We start from the raw sequence: 22,511 nt of genomic DNA, 5'->3' as shown, positions 1-22,511 counted from the left end.
CCGAGGGAGGATGAGGGTGGGAGAAGGATTTTCCGTGTATTCATTTTTTTCATTTACGTGTATTTGTCGGAGTTTCCATATCATGGCAGTTTTTAACAGCTTTATTGAAGTATAACACACAATGAACTATACGTATTCATAATATGTATATATTTTATACCTTTCTTTGAACCATATGAATATATTACCTATTAAAAGTGGAAAGAAATTAATAAAAACTTTAAAAATTGGCTAAGTAGATAGATAAATAGCAAAGCAGGCTTGCCCTGGGTTTTAGTATGTGCACCTGGACCTTTATGGTTCAGTCTAAGATTTTTTTTTGTTTTGTTTCGACTTACTGCAAAAATTTGGGTGAGGTCTAGCTTATTGGTTGTGCCAACAGTATAATATTCTTTTTTAAATCCTACCTCATGGAAAAGATTTTGAAGACGAAATTGTCACGTACGTGTCCCTCATGTCAGGCTGTTGACATCCTTCGGAATGAACAGTGAATGCGGAGACATTTCTAAATTAAGATGAGGCCTTAACCAAAATTCTCGAGCTGTAAATAAACGAGGTTTAGGGCCATTGTTACCCATCCTCCACGCCCCCTTGGCAGGGCTCTGCCTGTCACATAATCGATTTGGGACTCCAGAAAATCAGATGTGGGGCATAAAGGAGGAACAGGAGGGCTCCAGCTGGCCTCAGACAAGGTAAGAGTGTAACTAGATCCTCGTTTCACTTCCACTCCTTTGCTTCAGTTACATCCTCATATTAGGGTCATTTTGACCAGACCTTTGCTTAGTTAGGGAAAGCGTTGTTTTGTATCTGAAACTACTGACTGGTTCTCTGGGTACGAATGACCATCTTCTGCCCAGTAAAATCGTTTGCCGTAACCTATGTGTGGTTTCAGTGGTTTGGGCGTCTGAGATTTGGCTGAAGGGGGGAAGCAAAGATGAGAACTTTCTAATTCCACTTTTGCATGTTCGCTGTCTTCTCCCTCCCATTGTCCCTCGATCTGCTAACCCAGATAACTGCTTTGTCCCATCCAGATTTTATCATTTCGAGGAGCCAATCAGACTCGGAGACTCAGTGCCATTGTTAGAGTCAACTTGCTCTTGTTCTCGGGTTTCCACTTTCTGTGCCACCCGGGCACCCGCATGGACAAGTCGCGTCATTCTTCCTCAGTCCAGTTTCATTATGGGGATGGGTACTTAGGGAAAGCAGGGTAACCCAGTAGTGGGAGCCCTGGGTTGGGAATCAGACACTCTGAGTACAGGACCTTACATCGCTGTGAACTGTGTCACCACATAGTCAGGACTTGATTCAGGGCCGGATCCTTGGCAGGTGCTTTGCAGACGTATTAGTCGATTGGCTAGCGTGAATTTTCTGCTCTAGTTTCTTCAGTTGAAGACAGAGATGACTTTTGTACCACGTTGCCATTAAGCTATACTAAAAATAAATGCAATTAATATAATGAAGACAAGAAATGGACGAGGAATGTATTCTATGGCGCTGATCTGTAAAATATGTGGGTGGGTGAGGTGACGTGTACTCAGGTGCCTTCGAAGTCTGTGTGTGTCTGGCTCCATATAAAGGATGGAGCTCGGCTGCAGTGGGTCTGGAGGATGGAACTGCTGCTGTTTTTATCTGCTGAGTGGTGACTTAGATTCCAGATGCAGGGCTCTGGTCACCATTTCCCCTCCTTTCTCTGTATTATGTGTAGTTGCTTTTTTACTTACTCACTTTAGAGAACTTAGATAATTTTGTCCTCAAACTTTGTGAGGAGACAAGGCCAATTTTATATCTACATTTTATAGATGAGGAAACTGGTTCAGAGAGGTTATATCATTTGTCCAAAGTTACATAATATGTAAATGGCAAGGCCACTTCTCTTTATATCCTGCTACCTCTTCTCTCTGTACGTCAGTTTCTAATTTGTAAGTTTGAAATTAGGAAATAAGACCCAATGTTTGAGGGCTCTACCCTCCTGAGCTGAAATCAATTCATCAAATATTTATTCAGTATCTTACATTGTTTTGGGACAGAAGGGTTTTAATTATAACAGTGTAAATTGAGTATGTTATATGCAAAGCACTGTGGACGTAAGAAATATAAAACCTCTGCCATCAAAGAGTTTATCCTCTAGAAATTGAGTGCCACACACTCCTATGTGAAGGGTCAGGGAACTCCAGAGGGGTGGTGGTTTGGGGAGACTGGCCAGTCACAGCTGAAACTCCCTGGATGGAGCTGGGCACATTACAGCCCCATCAATAAGCTCAGCATTGGTATAACAAGAATATCAGCCATTTTTTGTCCTTTCTTCCTTAAAAGGCAGCTGAAATTTATAGAACCTTCTGTTTTCCCTGCCTCTTCTCTCCTCCCGGTGGACAGTTTAAAGGGGTGTGTGCTATTTGTCTTGGTGTGTTTTTGTGTGCGCACACACAGGCACACCATTATAGGAATTTTCAAGCCATCAAAAAATATATATATATTTTTTTGGTCCCGATAATTGGGCATTGCTACCCTGGTCTTAGGCTATTGTTCTTTTGTGCTATTTTAAAGAAATAAGCAAAGAAAATGGAGGAAACCCATTTGGAATAATAATTCTTCAAGCAGCTTTTTATAGCTCTTTTAATTTCATGCTATAACTCATTTAGTTCTGGGCCCCCGGCGATTACAATTCATGACTATGTCTTGTTGTTTTGTTTTCTTTGAGTTTTTATATTTTGAGGTAAAACTGCTGTATCATTAGTATGCTTTCCTGAAGCCATACCTAATTGTCCCTTTTGTTTGTTTGTTCAAATGAAACAGTGCGTCAAGTATGGAATTAGATTAATGGGGTAAATATTATGAATCATATACTCTCCCTAATCTGATGCTCTTTCTTTTTTTGACCCCGTTTTGTTTTCTGTCTGTCTTTCTCTCTTCGTATAGGCTTTTCAGTCCAGTGTCAAGCTGTTGGAGCGAGGGAGCAAAGGTAAAGAATGATGTAATGCACTGGCCGCCCCAAAGCAGCTTTTGTTGTGGAATGGTTATTCCAGTCATCTCTTTATGAATCACATGTGAGGGGCTGCTTTGTGGAAGGAGTCCTTTGCAAGAGCACATCAACAGGAAAGAGAAAGAGACATTCACTTGGAGGGCTCTTGCTGAAAATGGGTTTAGCTCTCCTTTTGCCCGTCACCACCAGCCTGACCTCATACATTTTTAGTACAATGGAGTAGCTGAGCCTTTGAGCACACCACCATTACATCATCGTGGCAAATTAAAGAAGGAGGTGGGAAAACAGGACTTATTGTTGTCATGGCCCATGAGATGATTGGAACTCAAATCGTTACTGAGAGGTTGGTGGCTCTGCTGGAAAGTGGAACGGAAAAAGTGCTACTAATTGATAGCCGGCCTTTTGTGGAATACAATACATCCCACATTTTGGAAGCCATTAATATCAACTGCTCCAAGCTTATGAAGCGAAGGTTGCAACAGGACAAAGTGTTAATTACAGAACTCATCCAGCATTCAGCGAAACATAAGGTAAATACTTTCTTTTTTTTTTCCCTTTTAAAAATATATAGACACACTGAATGGAAATAATTTTAAATGGAGCCTCATTTTTTAAGGGGAGAAAATAATTTTAGAAAGTTTGGTTGCTTTTAAACTTTGGTGTAACTTAGGATACCTTAAAATAATTTACTCACCCTATTGTCACATTAAAGAATATTTTTAAACTATACAGAGGGGTTAACTTGTTTTAAGTTGGTCAAGTGCTGTTTTCCCGTTAATGGCTTGCTAAAATTGTTCTATTAACTTAAACACTAATAAAAAGTTATAATTAATACATTATATTAATTATTAGCAATTATATATGTAGTAGTATATGTATTATTGATAATATATTAATATATTATTTTGTATTTATATACTTACTGAAAGAAAATTATTCATTTCAATGGCCTAAGAAAGAAAGTAGAAACTATATTAGAAGTGCTTTTGTTTTGTGGGAAGATAAGGTAACATTGGTCAAGACTTAAGGATATTATCTTCAAGGAGTTATTCCTAGGAAAGCAAAAGGTCATCTTTGGTAGATAAGGCTATTTCTTTTCTTCAGGAATGAAAATGAGTTCATGTTTTACTTTTATTAAACAACTGATTTCTTTGTTATTACGTGGAAACCATTTTTTAAATGTTTCTTTCGTTCAAGTATCATTGTTTATTTTGCCTATTATTTTGTTTTACATGCTTTACCATTTTAATAGTGTTAAAGATTTAAAACCGAGGAGCTTTGAGCACGTCTACACAGAAATAGCATCAAATTGCCTTTTAAAAGTTGGTTTTTACCAGCATTTAAACCATTTGTATACTGTTTTTATCCAGCAGGTTGACTGTATCTCATTTTTATTCAAATTATTAATTGAAAACCGGAAGCAGTTATTTGCTTCTGCACCAGTAGTTTATGGGATTGTTTTTCTCACCTTCCTTTCTAACAGCCTCACGCTTGCATTTTAGGTTGACGTTGATTGCAGCCAGAAGGTTGTAGTTTATGACCAGAGCTCCCAGGATGTGGCCTCTCTGTCTTCAGACTGTTTTCTCACTGTACTTCTGGGTAAACTGGAGAAGAGCTTCAGCTCTGTTCACCTGCTTGCAGGTAAGACTCATGTTGGGATTGAAAGGACTCAGAATCTCATTGAGCTCTATGAGTAAGCAGTAGTTTACAGGGAGCTCAAAGTACAGTAGATCATCACAACTATGACGTTATTGTGTACAAGGATTTGTTTATAGTTTTTTATTGACATAACTATTCTGTTGAACTCGAATACTGTCATCCTTCCACAATGGCCAATGTATTCTTGACTTAGCTCAAATGCCTCTACCCTTGGTATTAGCTAGAAGTGCCACATAGATTTGTGTGCCTGAGTAGATAGCTCAAAGCCAGCTGCTTCTGTCCAGGATTTTTCCATTCATCTGTGTTACAGGAACACAAGATGCTCTACATCTCAGCTCCTGCTTGTAGTTCCGTACCCCTGTGGAAAGAAGCAGACCGGTATTCTGGTGTCAAACTCTTATTAAACATTTATATTTAAAGTGGACTCCAGTGATAAGATCACGATTCTCGGACATTGTGAAGAATGAGGAAGGAAGAGAATGTGTGTAGACTATTCTCATAATTAGGGGGAACATTTTAAAACTTATTTACTTGTATATTTTTGTTTGTTTTCACAACTGAAAAAAAGTCTCAACTTTCAAATGCTAAGCTACCAGATGAGTTTATAAAGTACATGGGAAGACTAAATATTTCACATCGGCCCTAAAAGGAGATGTGGGAGTTCCATCTCATCAAATTTCAAAGCAGACTGTTGGCCCTTTGCTTCCCCTGTTTTGCAGACATTACTAAAGCCTTTTCACTCACACGGGCTCCCAGAGTTGGGAGTACAGTTTGACAATGCACAGGAACCCTGACCACAAAGCTGCTTGTCCGGCAGACTCTACCACAGTGATAGGCAAGGATGCTTTTAAAAATGTGACCTAAGAAAAAATACTGATAGTTTCATTTTTACACATTTAGTCTTTCATGTCAGTTTTATGAGTAAGATTAGTCAGTTGTTGGTGTGTGAACACTGTTAAGCTCAGTGCAGGTTTAGGTAAGTTTTCCATGTCTCCATTTCTCTCTCATCAGTCAGTCAGCCTTTGCTTCAGTTCCCAAAGAACAAGGGTCGTTTCCTGTCTCAGATCATCCATTGCTACATCTTTCGTTTATGCTGTGATTCTGTCCGATCTCTCTATTAGTATCCTTGAGCGAAGCCAGTTTACCTTAGAATGTTTTTCAGAATTCTGTAACTGAGAATGATAGTGTTAGATTCTGGCTCTTGTTGATAGGTACGGTCCTTCACTGGGAGTATTAATGTGTTAAGTATGACAACTGTTATTAGAGTTCCAGTAAACTAGGTTGGTGAGTTGAGGAACTCATTTCATGTTTCTTGTAGCTACTGTGAGGGACTTTGCTTTGAAATCCCAGTAATGGGACTAGAATTTTTCCTGAAGAGGGTACAGCAAGACCTGCTTCATGGCCAAGGGATTATCCCACCTCCGACCTCGCTGTCTATTGAGACACTGTTCCCTGTGCGGTGGCCTGACTTGACACTTGGCCAAGCTGACATTCCCGTGGAGGAATGAGCTCATGTTGAGTTTCTAGCTCAGGTGTTTTAGTTACTTATATACCCTTTTTCCCCTTTACCAAAGAGCACACCTTTGTTACCTGGGAAGGTTCTTACCAGTCTCATGCCCCTTTGGGAGGGGAACTCATTGGGCAAAGAAGAAAAAAGACTCAGTCTGATCACCTGGGTCCACCCTAGGGACACATGGAATGACATGCTGAGTCAGAGCACCCCGGCATCCCCCCTTCATGCAGGAAGTGTGTCCTAGACCTAAACACCAGGCCACTGAGGCAGCATCAAGAAGCACAGTGAATATATCGATAGCACCGTGTCATCACCCACACCCTAGGATCCTGTTTCTTTTAGTTCAGGAGGTAGGTGGCTTCAGGAACCAGATTACCTTTTTGAAGAGTTTCTGAGCAGCCAGATCTCTTATGATACCTAAGAGAGGCTTCTGGATGGTGAAAAACCTCCCCAGTCATCCGAAAGCCTCTGACCAGTTGGCAGTTCCCTTGGTTAGTGAGTCTGTTCCACAGAGGAGACAGAAAAGTGGGGTAAGTGGGAGAGGACGCTGGGAGAGGTATGGCCATCCATTCTTGGCAGACTTTTTTTGCTAACGTCCAGTTGGCGAGGATTTTCCAGGGATGTGAGAAAGGACATCCACACATGTTTCTTAAATATGTTGCTTTGTGGGCGTTGGGGGAATAACCGTTGAAAAGCACGCTAGCTTCTCACAGGTGCAACAGGAAATTACAAGGTCACTGGAGACAGTTTTCACTACAAACTACCCCTGTGGCTTTCAGCAGTTAGAGATGCTTGTCGGCCTCATGTGGACGTGATAATAGACAAAGTGGTTTCTTGGAGTAATTTTTCCATCAGTTTAGAGCTTTTAGCTACTCTGAGATTTGTCAGGAAGAGAACATCAGATATGTGATATGGTTTTTATGGTCATTATCTGTGGAAGCGAAGAATTGTGACCCAAAGTCCATTCACATTCTCAGGGCTCCCTTACCCAGAGAAAAAAGACTTTGGAGAAGGAGAACAAGAGGACTCCCCAAGAAACTGATACAAGAAGCATTATAATGAGCTCTTGCCCCCAAACATGAGGAGGCCCAAACTTACCTATGGGACATAGTGACATAGACATAAACAAGTGAAGGCTTATTGAAGGAAGGGGGCATTAGGTTAGGGGAGATTGTACTGGAATGCAGTGGGCTGAATTCGTTAATATGGACCAGGCTTTGGGTATGGGGCTCGCCTCGTAAACCTCAGCTTCTGCCATGCAGGTGGAAGGGGTTCTTTTAAGCCATTTTGACAGCCGATTGCCAGTGAGAGTGGATTCCCAAGACTTCTAATCCCGAAACTTAGAACCTGGGTCTGCAATGCACTTTTGCCTGTACTGGCACATCTGTGGGCCGACGCAGCCAGGACCTCCACCCCTGCCTGGCCAACTGTGCCTTTTTCTAAGCCCAGTCAGTTTTCTGAACAAAATGATGAATTGTATAGCCGTATACTGTCCTGTTATGTCTTTCATTTTTATCTTAAAAACCTTATTTAACCTTATATTGTCACCTTTTTCATTTGTTAGCTTAACTCCCCTACTGGATTCTCTTTTTTCAAGCTGACGACTATGTCTTGTTCCTCTTTGTGTTTCCCGCAAAGCCTAGCACTTCCCTAGTTTTAATAATTATTGGACATACAAGTTAGCTTACATGTAGGTGTATACCACTTATATTTCATGAGATGCATTTTATTAGTCTAGAATATAAATGATTGTAGTAAACAGTAATGAAACTAATCTGGAAGTGTAGCAAAGCTTGAGATTGTTTTGAAATAAACGATTTCTGAAGTGTATTTGTTCAGTTCAGGTAGAGCAAACATATAGCTGCTATGGCAAAAGTGTCTAAAATGAAAAGGTTTCCATCTGTTTAAGTAGATTTGAACACGATTTTAAGATTTAATAACTGCTGCAATTAAACAATGCTAATGTTGGTGATCCTTAAACACTGAACTTTGTTAAAGAATTTTTAGTTCTAGAAGCCTAGCTCACTCATAGAAAATACAAGTTCTTAAATCCATATGAATTGAGAATGTTTGAAATAATTTATGTGTGTGTGTGTGTGTGTGTGTGTGTGTGTGTGTGTGTATATAAATAAACTGATTGTTCTATTTGGGCATCAGTCTCCCAATAAGCAAGCCAAACCAAACCATAGCATTGTTTCACACCCCCCACCCCAGGATTAAAAGGTTTAATCATCAGTAGCAGCCTCATTTTAGCCAAAAAGAATGAATTTGGATCCCTTTGGAAAGTTCTCTATTGTCATTGATAGATAGGTAATGGCAAAACCATTTTTTCCCACTTTTTTCTTCAATTTCAAAGTCAGTTATAGTAAGCACAGTCAAAGATGTGTCTCATAATCATCTTTAAAAACGAGTCTTAAGAATTCGAATTAATGGAATGACAGAATGGTGTGACATTAGGAGGATCGTATTAGATAATGTATGTGAAATCTCTATAGTAATAGTCTTTTTTTTTTTTTTTTTTAAATTACTGTTAGAAAACAAAATAAAGAGTTGCCAGCACTGACTTATTGATAACTTTTTTGGTCTTGTTAAACTTCAGAAAACTAGTTCTCTTTGTTTCTTGACCTTTACTTATTCACTGTGTTATCACTTTATTCTGCTTGCCTTTGTCTATTATATTTCTAAGGGTGCCAGATTGCAAATAAATATAGAAGAAGAAAGAAAAACTACTAAATTTGGACTTTTGTGCTAACAGAGAAAGGAGAATAAATGTTAATTTAGGAAAAATAAAGACCAACCTACAGATGAACAATACTGCTGTATTATTTCCCCCTCTTTCCCTACTGTTACCTTGGAGTACCAGCAGAAGGGACCCACAACAGTTTTTTTAATCCTACAGCCTTCATTTCTATCCTGTGATGAGGCATAGGATGACCCTACACCAAAAAACCGTAAATGAATCACAGACTTCAGCCCCCTCTCATTTACAAATGAAAATAACAGAGCCCTTGAGTGATTCTCCCACAGTTCTCACTGTGTGCCCAAGGCCCATAATCCACAATAATTTCACAGTCTTCTGGAATTTCATCAGAGGCTGGACTAGGGAATCAAGGGTGTCCATTTCAGATCAGGCTTATCCTGAAAGGCTCTTTTTGTGGTAGCTCTCTTTCAGCCTCTGTGGATTTCAGGGTCTTATTCTTACTTCACATTTTATGGAATGAGCAATGTATAAAAATATTCTGCATATAAAAAATTTTTTTAAAGCATTAAGTTATTTTAGCCAGAGGGGATCATCAAATAAAAATCTGACTACTCTGCGCTATGCTGAAGTCCAGCTCTGAATAATGAGAAGATACCATTTATTATGCACTTACTATTAGGTACAGTGCTAAGGGCTTTTTTAAACATTTAGTCTCTGAACACAGCTAAGGTCTTAGATTAACGTTTGTTATAGTTAAAGGCCAAATACACATTTCTTTGCTTTGAGTTAGGTTTGCTAGTGTAGTCAGAGCTAGGAGTGAATAAAAATGTATTTCACTCTCTCCACATTTTCAGTTTAACAGGGATCTGGATTCAGTCAGCAGTTCTGTGTAATAAATGTATAGCTTTAGTGTAATGGCACCAATTACTGTCCTTCCTAGTGGAAGTATAGTAAAGCCTGATCTTTCTGGTTATAGATTTTGCCGTACGTGCTATTGTTATCATCAGTTCTGTTATCTACTTTGGCATCTTTTGCCTCTTCGTCTAGAAAAGGGAACTCTTTAATCATTCCATTTCAAATCCTGGAGTGGTTGGTAAAAGAGAGTGATATTAATGAATTTCCGTAAAAGTACTACAGTTATTCAGGAATTGGCTGTTTTCGTGTTTAAAAGCCATGGTGACGGAGAGCCACTGAAAACACTAAAAACAGGTGCTGTCGTGCTCCCTGGTTGCCATGTATTTGCTGGCTCTGCTCTGAGCTTCCGTCTGCATGAGGCTGTCTGCACTGGGTCATCTTGTTCCAATTGCTACCTGTCAGTGTGCGGTAAGCCAGTTTATGTCACTTCCCAGCTACCAGTGGGTAAGACATAATGCCTGAGGCTGTGTCTTTTTAAAACATGGGACTGCACACCAGACTAAAGATAGTTCCTCATCCTGTTATTTTGCACAAGTCAGACAAAAGCTCCCTAGATGACAGCAGTGACATCAGCCTTCCCTTGCCCCAGTCGTGTCATCTGTGTGCTCTGAAGCCACGCCAGGTCCAGACCTTTTCATTCAGGCAGCCTCTCCTCCCTGTGTTTGATAGGCATTTTGTGGTTGGGCCCAGGGCTGGGCTCTGAGGGGCGGGTGCCAAACAAGCAGGCCTGCCCCGCTCAGTCCCCAGATCTTTCTTCTGCCCCCTCTGCTTTTCTCCTTCTCTTCTGCTACCAACTAGATGAGGTCAATATCATCCCTCCCTCAGATTGCCCCGGGAGCCTTTTAAAGGGTCTTCTCACATCCTCTGTCTTGCCACTTTCCAATCCATTACTCACACTATAGCCAAAGTTATATTTTTATTTTATATTTTTAATGTAATCCTGATTATATCACTTCAGTTTAATATGCATCAGTGCTCTTAGGATAGATTCTAAAATCCTTACCAGCCTCACAAGGCCCTGTAGTGGCTGGCTCCTGCCTACCTCTGTAACTCCATCTCATACATTTTAAGCCCTCAGTTTGTTTTTCGTGTGTTCATTCTAGCGCTTTAGGCCTTACTGGGTGGTGCTAAGCCTGCCGCATCAATCTGTCTGGGCCTTCACAGCGGGTCTCTTCCTTCTCCCCAACTCACCGAGGTGTCTCCTGCTGGATTCATTGAGGTTGGAAAGCCTCCACTACCCACCAGGCAAAGTTATTTTCCTCTGTTACCTGTGCTCCTTCACCTACCTGCCATAATTAGTTAATTATTCCTCTAATTATTTGGTAAAAGTTTGTCCCGCTAAACGGTCAATTCCGGAGAGGCCCTCTGTCTTGGTCACCACCGTCCCCATCACCTAGTGCTGCGTCCAGCTCACAGTAGGTACTCATTAAATGTCTCTTTGAACTTAGGTGTGTATCCCAGTGGTCTCTAGTGTAGTTCGGTTGACTGGACAGGTATCAGTCAAGTTCCTCACTGCTCTGTGAAGTCTCCAGGGAAGCTGTGCAGTTGGCCAAAGAGGAGCACTGTTGACAGAGCGGAACACACAAAGGTCATCTGGGAGAGCTTGCTGCAGGGATGATCAGAGAGCTCAGCGTCACACAGAAAGGCCTGGGGAATGAGTTGTGTGGTGATTCATGGGCAGTTTACAAGTTAGTCAAATTTGATTCTTAAGAGTCATTCTCCAGAGACGAGACTCATATTCCTTTTTCCTCTTGACTCATAGCATTCTCTCTTTGATTGACAACCGCATTTCGTTGTGCCCTTTGATGATCACTGTAGACATAACCAGCAGCCACTTCCTCCATCTGGGCTGTGACGATAATTGGTTGGCTTGGTTTCTTAAGGCCTGTGCCCCTGAGTCCCTGAGCCATGGAGGTGTTAGTACACTCTCCAAACTGCTGTGGAGTCCTGAGCCACTGAGAGACATCAGAGAAAGTTTTCCCTCTTCGCCTTTCATGTGAAGTTCCCTGGATATGGCAGGAGCACACTGAGGAAAATGCATTGTTGCTTTTGGATGATCAAAGCAGCATTCACCAATTCTCTCTTGTTTCCTTTTGCAGGAGAAAAATGTTTTTCTTGCCCTGTGCCACCTCTGTACCCTGAGAATCTAATAGGGCACTGTGGTCTAGGAATAGGAAGCAGATTCTGGGCCCTCACCCATGCCAGCATAGCTTTCGGCTTTCAATGAAATCAGGAAATCCTTCTGAAGACCAAAAATATACAAGACTTGTGTCCATCAACAGCTATTCATTGTAACAAGGAAGGATTCAGTGAACATTTATTGAATTCTGATTGTGTGCCAAGCACTGTGCTAAATGCTGAGGTGATGTACAGAGGAGTGTAAGTCATAATTCTTAGCGACAAGCAGTTCGCAGTGTATCATAGCTGGAGAAATAAGAGGTCACAACACAGACACGGTTAATTCACAGCTACCTGGTCATTGGTGAGCACTTATTGTCAGATAATTGCTATACATTTTTTTGAAGTTCTAAGTTGGCAAGACCATATCTACATACATTGGCCAGGGAAGGTTTTTGTTTGTTTGTTTGTTTTGTTTTAATGTAACATAATAGAGTGGAAACTATCAGAGAGCCACTCACATAGTAAGGGAAGATTGTATCAGGAAACTTGTTTCAGTGGGGAGTGTTCAGCACGTTTTAATGTAAAATGTATTTTATTGGTCATGGTAAAAAAGTTCGGAATATACTGCTGTAGGAGAGGTGTGACTTATGCTTGCCTGCAGTTTGGAAGGAAATATAAAATGGATTGGAAGTACTGAATTGCCAAAAGCAAGGGAAAATTAGGTTGGACGATAGATTGGGATTAGACTGTAAAGCGTCTTGAATGTCTAGCTAAGAATTTTGGGGTTTATTCTATTTGGGAACAGAAAATAATACACCAGAAGTTTAGTTTGGGATTCTTAATCTGGCAGCAAGTGGAAACAAGTTGGAAAAAGGACAAGTGGATCAGAGAGAGCTGTTACTGCGTTTATCTAAGAATGAGGTGCAAAAGTCATGGACTAGGGTGGTGGCAGGAAAATGGAAAGGCAGGACAGTTATAATAGAATGACATTATGAAAGCCCATCACTGTGTTGGCATAACACCTGAATATTGCTGAGATGACCCGGAGAACGGGCTGACGTGAATGAGGCTGCAGAACAAAAGAGAGGCAGGTAATGGCTTTGAATTTATTTAAAAAGTGTCACTGAGTCTTTTGAATGAAAATGACCAAAGGGGGTTGAAAACGTTAGATTGGAGTTTGGGACATGAAGCTCAAAAACACAAACTTGGAAATGTTTGATTTTCAGGTGAAAATGAGCAAATGGGATCTCCTTAATGACCCGCCTCACATGCTGATGGACAGAGAGGCCTTCTAAATCCCTCCTCCTCAGGAGGTCCCAGGATACTTTTCACTTGGCTGTTGTCTTCATATCGTAAAGCTACTAGAGGACCACTCAGGGTTGCCTCTGGGAATCTGGCTCTCCTATGTACTTACAGCACTTGTTGATTTTATTAGCCAAGTGGTGGGTTCTGGCTATATTCCTTTGGATTGGTTATTTTGATTACCTTCTTCAGACAATCTTTGAGGGCGTGTGTGATTGTGTGTGGGGGGTGGAGGGGGTGGGGGGTGTATGTGTGTTTTAAGAGAAGGAATTTCTGTGCGTAGTTCTGCATTGTCAATTTTGAAAGTCAGTAAAATAGTAAAAATCTCACTCTGTATCTTCTGAAAACTCTACTAAACAACACTTCTGGATTTTGCCAGTTGAATTGATCTAGATAACATTATCTTGACTAATAATAAGATCTAGATATTATGAATCACAAAAAAATTATAAGTTGCATTATTTTAGTATTTAGTGATTTTTTTTTTATGCTAGTACTTTGAAATTTTTAAATTAATGTATTATATCTATGGTAACTGTTATACCAAAAATTAGACTAGATATTAGTCTAGGATTTCCCATTCCCCAACTGTGCCGGGCGATAGAGTTGTTTAATATAGAGTGAGCTTCTTTTGAAGTGTCATTTATGCACCAAGTTTTATGAGATGTAAGGCTACTTGTCATGCTTCCTGGAAGGTCGCTACAGATATGCTTACCTGTCCACTTTTCTCTCAGGTGGATGGAATGAGAGTTTAAAATTAATGCTTTATGTCATTTGGGATGTTTCTCTTCAGTGCTGCTTATTGATTCACTGCTGCTCAATGGAGAGTTGAGCAGATAGGCCATAGATGGGACAATGCTAATGTTACGAAGAAAGACATGCCATGCTTCTACTGTCCTAGAAATGATTTATTAAACCCATGTGGCTTGGCTTACCCAGACCAACCTGTATGCTTTGGAATATTACAGTTACATATTTTTGGTTGCTTTCTTTGGGGGTACAAAATTACGTTGCCTTTATTTTTGTTTTCATTTTATTTAACTAGTTTCAATTCTCCATGTATACACTCTGCTGACCGTGGAAGACTTATAACTGTACTTGAGCCTGCTTTTAAGTTGCTGGAGAACAAAGTTGCCTAAATTAGTCACTTCAGATTAAAGCGGAAAATAATTACTCTTAATAGCAATTAAAACACTTTATTGTGAAATATACATTTCAACATTTCAATTTAATATTAGGGTTGTCTCCTTTGTGCAATAGCAAAGCAGCAGATTTTATTTTTAGTCTAGAGAGGGCTGTACTTTTCTCTACAGGTACAGGTATACCCCCCCATAAATCCTTCACATACATTCTAGAATAAGTAAATGAGTGGGTTATATTTATGTCACAAAAAGGGAGTCTTTGTTTTATGAATGGATTAAACTTCATGAGAGCTATATTTAAAAACTATGAAACTATATAAATTATGTAAAAATGGTTTAATATACAAAAATTAAGTTTGCATGTGACTTTTTAGAAAAAGGTCTTTCATAAAGTAGAGCTTTGTGTAAATGCTATTTCTGTACATAGCCATGGAATCCATTCACAGAATGGGAGGAAGTTGCCTTTAATTCTTCCTTCCCACTTTGGCCAGCGCTGTACACCTATTTGATCTGAAGAATAAGTGGAGAAGTTCTGGTTCTCCCTGTCGGGAACCATCTCTAAAGTAATGGAATTAACATTTATCTCTTGCTTGATGAAAGCATAGGGATCCATTTTTGGAATTTGGGACTTAGAAATATTTTTTCAACATCACTAAACTGTAGTAAAGGGCTACTTTTATTTATTATGTAAGCATTCTTGCATTTTAAGAAGAAACTGATTTGTAACTGATTGCAAGGGTCAGAGGGAAGAGAAAAGAGTGTCTAATTGGAATTGTGTACTAGAGTCACATGTATTTTACGTGGCAGATTTTTTTTTCCCTCTGAAAATTGAATGGTGGTTCACATTGGCTTTTACAGAAAATGGTATTTATGAATGGAATTGTGAAGGAGGTGACTTAAGGGAAGGAGTTTTTCTTGGCTGAATTAGAATAAAGTGACATATAAATTGCAAATGCCTTTAAGCTATACCAAATGTTTTCTCTGTCCAAAATAATATATATGTGTTTATTTATAAACATGCATGAGCACTGGTTGGGTTTGTGGAAGACTAACACGCAGAGACATGGATGTTAACATTGCAGCTCATACGTCTGTCTGTCCAAGTCTGTAGAGGCCGAATGTGTGTCCATCTGTCTGCCAGTCTCCAGTTCCCATTTCTCTCTACAGGCCAGGGGTGTCTGCAAATGTGTCTGTCTTCCTTGCGTGTACAGACAAATACTCCGAGCACAGGGTGGGTAGCAGCTACAGCCGTACCTAGAGTCAAGTCTATCTCAGGGGAGCACATACGGGTTATATGCTTTTTATTTTCTATATTCCCAGATGATAAACAGTGAAACATCTAGGGACAGGAGAAACTTGACACGATTGGATGGCGAGTCAAATCCTTGAACAACTTTAAAAATATTTTAAAACTTTTCTCAAGAAGCTTTTCAGTTTTTCAGCGCTACTTTTCATAGTAAACAAAGGAACATAATGAACTGATGTTAGGTCTTCATGTAATGTAATCTAACTTGGAGTCTATGGGTAAGCCCAGAGCTATGACAAGGATGGATGAGATGACTCTTTATTCTGTGTGTCAGCCATTTGTAACAAAAAGTTTACATAAATGAATTATATTTTTCTTATTAGGTTTAATTTGTAAGAGGAAGGGAACATTTTAGACATATTTCAAAACTAAGTTGCTGATGAGGCCACAGATAGTTTTTCAAGGGTTCGGGGAAATCAGGCAGTGTCTCATCTGTTGTTAATTAATGAAATGAAACTGGGGTCACTGGAGTACAACAATGAATGAAAGGTCAGTGAATGGAAAAAACTGTCAATGAAGGAGGATGTCAGCAGAGTGGAACATTGTCATAGATAAAGATCAGGGAAAATGTGCCCTTTGGCCGAGGTACTGTTTTCTGCAAGGGACTAGGAGCCTTGGTTTGGGACATTTCAAGCCAGACTACACACTAAATGACTGCTCTGCTTTCAGTGAAATCTGTTAAATATTTTAAGGCTATTCGGGTTTGTGCTACAGATTAGTTGAAAAAAATTATAAAAAAGATATATATATGTATTTTTTTTAACAATGTACTGTTGTTGTGTTTGCCTTTGAGGATGAATACTGCTTTTTTTCCCTCTCATTTATTTCTGTTCTCCATCTTAGAATTTTCTAGAACCACACTCACTTTGAGGTCCACGGAAGTTAAAGTGATTTAGGATCACTGTACTAATGAATGATGGAGCTGGACCTGGAACAGCCCGGCCCAGGCTAGCCAACTCTCAGTTTACAATTGCTGCAGGCTCCCCGTGAGAGGCTCTGTAGAGGGTGGCCTAAAACTCATCAAGACATAGCTTCAGCTTCATTACCAGTGTGCAAACTGATCATGAACAAACCAGTGACTATAAATTTCAACTAGTACATCATGCAAAGTACATTTAAAGAGTCTCTGTGTCTGCTCATATCAGACCTCCTTTTTCCTCTTTCATTGAAACTTTTGAACCATATGGCTTTGGGGCAGCAAGGCCCTTCTGTCAGTTTGGAAGAGGCCCCTGGCCATTTTTAGCCTGGTATTGAGACCTGGCAGGTCTTGGCTGGTGAGGGGAGGGCCCCATAGTTATCAGCAAGGCTGTGCCCACATCCTAGAGCGTTAGTCCCGTAGTATTTAGAGAAGTGATGCAGCACAGCGATTGAGGGTACAGTCTCAAGACAGACTGCTGGGGCCCATATTCAGGCTCTGCCAGTTCGTACTTAGTCTTTCTGAACCTCTACTTTTTAAATCTGTAAAATGGGAATGATAATAGCATCTACCTCCATAGGGGAGTTGTAAAGATGAAATAAATACTTGTGAAGTGCTTAGAGCAGTACTTTTCACATAGTAAATGTTTGGTAATTCTTTGATTACTTGTATTATTTATAAGTATGATTACTTATAAATTTAAAATGGAATTCAAGCAGTTTCCTTGGATTGGTTTCTTTTTTCTCTGAGAACATTTACTGGAATATTGTTTTGTTGGATTTAAATGAGACCGTCCCATGAACGTTTGGAGCCAGAATAGAAAACATATGAAAGCAGTTCTTTGGAGAAACACCAGAACCACAGAAGTTAATAGAAGTTAAAATTTAAACTTATGCAGTTAAATGATAATTAAAATAGTGCCTTTCAGTTATTTTGTTGGGTAGGTGTAAGATAGGCAAAAAATGATGAGACTCTTTAATATTTGTTGTTATAAGAACTACTTTGGGGGGAAAAAAACCTCACCTTAAATAACTGTGTTATGCAATTAGAGAGGCTGAAAAGAAACAAAACAATAACAGAAACGAAGTTAGAAATCCTAAACAGTGACACTCATACACATACACATACGCCAATATTGGCTGTCCCCTTTTTCGAGATTGTCTGTGGGTTGGTTATACTTGTAGGTGTAGGAATTCTAATTCATTTCATTTCAGTGGTTGCCATGGCCCTAGTAAAGCATTTCCTTCAGTGTGAGTTCCACTAGCTACTTACAGATTTTGGGGAAATGGGAAGGGGAATTCCATGGTCAGATAAGTTTGGGAAACTTACTGAGCTCAGTGAAATTAAATTAGTTTCCTTGGAGATACTTTTCAGAGTCTTTAATATGCTAACGTGTGCTGTGACTCTCCCAGGAGATATATGCTATATTTCTCTTACTTTTTGGATCAGTATCTCGTCTGTCAGCTTCCTGCAGGCCACCAGTGCCCTGGAGCACATTTTGGGAAATGTAACCTTAGAAGCATTGCTTTTTTCACTCTGTGTCAGGCGAATCCTAACGAAGTGTAGCTAAACAACTAGCTGCAGATCAGGGTGGAGGAAGGCCTCGCAGATGAGCCTGGGTCCCAGACGTATGATCACCTTATTGAAAGAGTCGTCACTGAGACCTATCGAGTGCTTTCTATGTGCCAGGCACACAGTGCTTTAGATTTATTAACTAATTCATCTTCTCAATGTGGTAGGTATGATCATTATCCCTATTTATAGATGAGGAAACTAGTAGCCAGAGGGCTTAAATAACTTGCCCAAATCAGACAACTAGAAAGTAGTGAAGCTGTTACCGGATGGCGCCGTGTCCAGGTCCTTAGCGTCTCGAGCAAAGAAATAAAGTGATGAAAGAGGAGTTTGTTGGAAGAGATAGAACACTTCAAAGAAACAGAAGTGGACCCAAGCAGTAGAGAACGGCTCAACGGCCCAAGGTGGCATTATTAGGAGAAAAGTACACTCCAAAGGGTTTGGAGCGGGCCTCTGAGCAAAAGCAAGGCTCAAGAGACTCAAAGGGGCCCAGACTGGCAAGGACTTTATCCTTCTTTTCTCTAGAATGGGCTGTTCCTTTCCCGGCTTGGGACCATTTGATTGACATCTATGATTGACAAGAGGCTATTACCTCATCTTTTTAAACTGCGCAGGTGTGAGTGGCCAGTTTAATCTAGTTGGGTATTTTGTACCCATTTGTTCCTTATAGGGGTAGATAATTACAATGAAAAGGGGAAGTTTTGGGCAGAAAAGGGACGTCTCTTGGGTGGTTGAATACTATGGGTTATGCAGGAATGCAGAGACCCGATGCCTATCTCTAAATGCCTGCCTTGTTTTCCCCTTGAGAAATGTGATCCCCATAAAATCTCTATGGGAAGTTGAGGGACAGAAGGTCTGTTTTTCCTGTATCTGCTTCCTGCTGGGCAGGGGAATAAGCCTTGGAACCCTCCCCCTCTCAACTCCCTGCACATCTGCGTTTCTTTAAGGGCATATTTTGTGTGTTTCTGGAAGTGGGCTGAACACCGATAGAATGTAAATCAACGAGATAGATTTATGGATCTCATAAATATTATTGAGACGTTTAGGGTCTTGTTTAAAGCTTGACTAAACAGGTAAAACGGGGGCTGCCCTGTCTACTAGTAAGACAATATGGTAATTGTTTTTCAATTAAATAGTATTTAAAATATATAAAGAATCTCTGTGATCCAAATCTCTTCAGTTCCTGAGTTTGAACTTAGTAGTGAGACTTTGAGGCCTCGGATAGCAAGGGATTTATCTGAAAATGTATCAGAATCTACTCAGTTCCTGGGTTTGGATAGCAAGGAATATTTATTTTAAAACTTTCAAAAAAGTTTTATTTAAGTGTGTTTTTCCAGGACCCATCAGCTCCAAGTCAAGTAGTTGTTTCAGTCTAGTTGTGGAGGGTGCAGCTCACAGTGGCCCATGTGGGGAATTGAACCGGCAACCTTATTGTAAGAGTGCTGCACTCTAACCAACTGAGCCACCCCACAAGGAATATTTAGAGTGGAAAACCCAGTGACGCCCTTATTCATTTGTGTCCTTTCCCAGAGGAGGCGAGAGTGCCTCCTATGGCAAGGTAGATTTCTCTTCATTAAGAAGTGGCAAGATGGTGACTTAATGAAGGTCGTGGAGCAGATCATTATAAGGACAGGACTGGAAAAAACAATTCTTCTGAGTCCAGGAATCTTGCCACAAGGCTGTCATGAACCCTAACCAACTAGGGTCTGTCAGCACTTCTTGATAGTGTTCAGCGAAAGGAATGGACGACCCCAGCAATCACTGGTAATTGTGGAAACCTTAGGGAATCCCAAGGACTTGACCTAGTGAATATTTGTTAGAGCAGAACTGAGTATGTTTCTGATAACTTTGCAATAAAAAAACCTGTACAGTAGGAAGATTTAAACTTAATTCCAGAAAGAATTTTTAACTCGATCAATTTTACTTGGAAGAAACACCATGTTGGCCTCAGTTCACATTTTTTTTCTTTTTTCTTTTTTTTATTAGTTTCAGGTGTACAAAACAATGCACTAGTTAGACATGTCACCCCTCACAAAGTGATAACCCCCCTCCTCTAATTTCTTCTTATGTCCTCATTTTGTTTATGTGAATAATTGTCTTGCCGTGGTCACTGGCTACTTACCTTAAATCCTCGTTACATTCCTCAAAAAAGCATTCACATGGGGGAGGGCCAGTGGGGAGCAAATGTTGCAGGATAAGTGAAGATGAAGAGGGTGTGGAAGAGAGGCGGCATCTTAAGTGGCTTCAGGGCTTGGTATCCCTATTGTGGCCCCACAAGCCAAGCAGGGTTACCTGTTAGACCTAGCAGTCAGCTCCTGTAGACAGGAATATGTGTGCAGTAGTCCCACTTGCATCTATGGGATGTGATATTTCCTTTCAAACAGTTTTATATGAGTAGTTCACAGAGGCTGATTTTTATCTTTGTGCATGGCATAATTTTATACTATTTATTCTTAGGTGGGTTTGCTGAGTTTTCCCGTTGTTTCCCTGGCCTCTGTGAAGGAAAATCCACGCTAGTCCCTACCTGCATTTCTCAGCCTTGCTTACCTGTTGCCAACATTGGGCCAACCCGAATTCTTCCCAATCTTTATCTTGGCTGCCAGCGAGATGTCCTCAACAAGGTGGGTACTTTGAAAATATCCTTCATCGCAGGGTTTGTTGTTAGCAGCTGGAGAAACAGCGCTTGCCCTTTAGCTGTCATGACAGACACACCTGGCTCCCAGAGAGGAAGTGCCTCGCTCCCACTCCCCTGGTGAGCAGTTGCATCACCCTTCAGAGCGCTGTTCTGTGTGATGTTAATGATTGCCGTAGGAAGCCTACACTGCTGTCATGTTTCATTCCTCATAGGTCCACAAGATCTGGATAGGACAGATTCTTCAGAAGGTTAGCCTTATTTTCTTAGGGTATTCATTGTTCTATTATAATGATTGGGCACACTCAGGAATACTTCCTAACTTCACATTTAGAAATGTGTTTATTGACTGCAGCACAGTAAGAAGGGACTCTGGGTGGGCTTGGATTGAGGAATGACGACCACTGGCTGAAGAGGTGGGAGGAGGTGGTGTCATGCGGGGTCTCAGCTCCCGCTCCCTGCACAAGAACGCAGGACATGGTGAGGCCAAAAAGGAACACCCACAGAGCCATGGATATAGGGGGTTCATACCACTATATTCTCGATGGCGGCTGGTCGAGACACGAAAGCAAACATCTGCCAGTATCCCAATGAAGGGTATTTGCTGGCAGCCAGGCCGCAATCCACTTACTAACCCCACTTGCCATAATCTGCCGTCTGCTTCTCTGCCAACCAACCAACCCCCTTGCCAGTCTAGCCACGGCAGTTATATTAGTGGCTAATGGCTAACCGGTAACAGCTGATGGCCATCTACTACCCGAGCCAGCAGCTTTCCACGTGAGGCCGAGAGCCTGGGAACTGCTCTCTGGGGCTCCGTCCCCGCAGTGGTAAATGACAGGGAGGACTGCGGTAAGACTGCACTGCAGGCCGCACTGTCTGAGGCTGTGGAGCAGTTTGATTGAGGAAGAAGACGAGCACGGATTCTTTCTGGAAAGGACCTGGGCTGTACTGAGCAAGCTGTGCCCACAGGAACCTATGTTGACTGGCATTTGTTACAGTGGTACAAGCATAACAACACAAGTAGAACTGAAATGTGTCTGCCTCCACAGCTTATGTGCTTTTAACCAGAAGTGCTCAAAAACAGTGCTCTCACTGCCAACAGAAGTGATTTTTCTCTAAAACCTCTTATTTACACCACCTCTAATTGAAAAAGCAGTCAAAGGTACTAATTCAGCTGTTGGTGATTTACAAGTACTGCTTTCCTATATGAAGGCAGTACCTTACCATTTTCTCCTTGAGTAACTGAAAGAATTGAGCTGACTGTAAACAAGCTTCCAGATTGGCTTGCTCTAACAAGAGGAAAGCCAGGCTTTCCAGGAGGAAAACAATACCCTATCATTGGGAAGCAATGAGGCATTCATTTATTCATTTTTTTTCTTTTTTGTTCTGAAAACCCCCACCTCTTCAAAATTATACCTCAACATTGTTGTTGATACATCAGTCGGCTCTTACTGTGAGATCTGCCTGTTTGAAATTCGATAGCTTGTGCTTGTTCTGAGCCTTTCTGGTGAGGTCACAATGCTTTTGAGCATGTGATGATGATTAATTCTCTTTTAGAGATAAGCGAACTATGTCACAGAAAGCAAAATTAATTTCCTAAAGTCACATGCCTCCCGAGGGCAAAGCTGGAGATACTTTATTTAATCCTCAGATCAGAAAATAAAATAAGATTCATAGTTAGGGATCCTCTCCACAATTACCCCAGTAAAATATAACCAGTCAGCCAGCAGGTAATTTCACAGATAATTGTGT

General features: G+C 40.7%; 1 protein-coding gene across 5 annotated transcripts in view; it reads left to right on the top strand.

Moving 5' to 3' along the window:
• DUSP16 (dual specificity phosphatase 16) overlaps positions 1 to 22,511 on the top strand; it is a 151,994-nt gene that overhangs the window by 110,028 nt on the left and 19,455 nt on the right. For all 5 annotated transcript variants that reach the window (XM_019744716.3, XM_088798040.1, XM_088798055.1 and 2 more), the window contains 3 exons: positions 2,917 to 3,510; positions 4,483 to 4,621; positions 20,585 to 20,748. In XM_019744716.3, coding sequence (XP_019600275.2) covers positions 3,283 to 3,510; positions 4,483 to 4,621; positions 20,585 to 20,748 — 531 coding nt within the window. In that variant the 5' untranslated portion in view covers positions 2,917 to 3,282. The remainder of the gene's footprint in view (positions 1 to 2,916; positions 3,511 to 4,482; positions 4,622 to 20,584; positions 20,749 to 22,511) is intronic.

This window comes from Rhinolophus sinicus, chromosome 1 (assembly GCF_057876585.1).
Source record: "Rhinolophus sinicus isolate RSI-liver-muscle chromosome 1, RSI-T2T, whole genome shotgun sequence".
Classification (NCBI taxonomy): Eukaryota; Metazoa; Chordata; class Mammalia; order Chiroptera; family Rhinolophidae; genus Rhinolophus; species Rhinolophus sinicus.
Note: the sequence above shows the minus strand (reverse complement) of the source record. Positions and strands in the feature narration are given on the sequence as shown.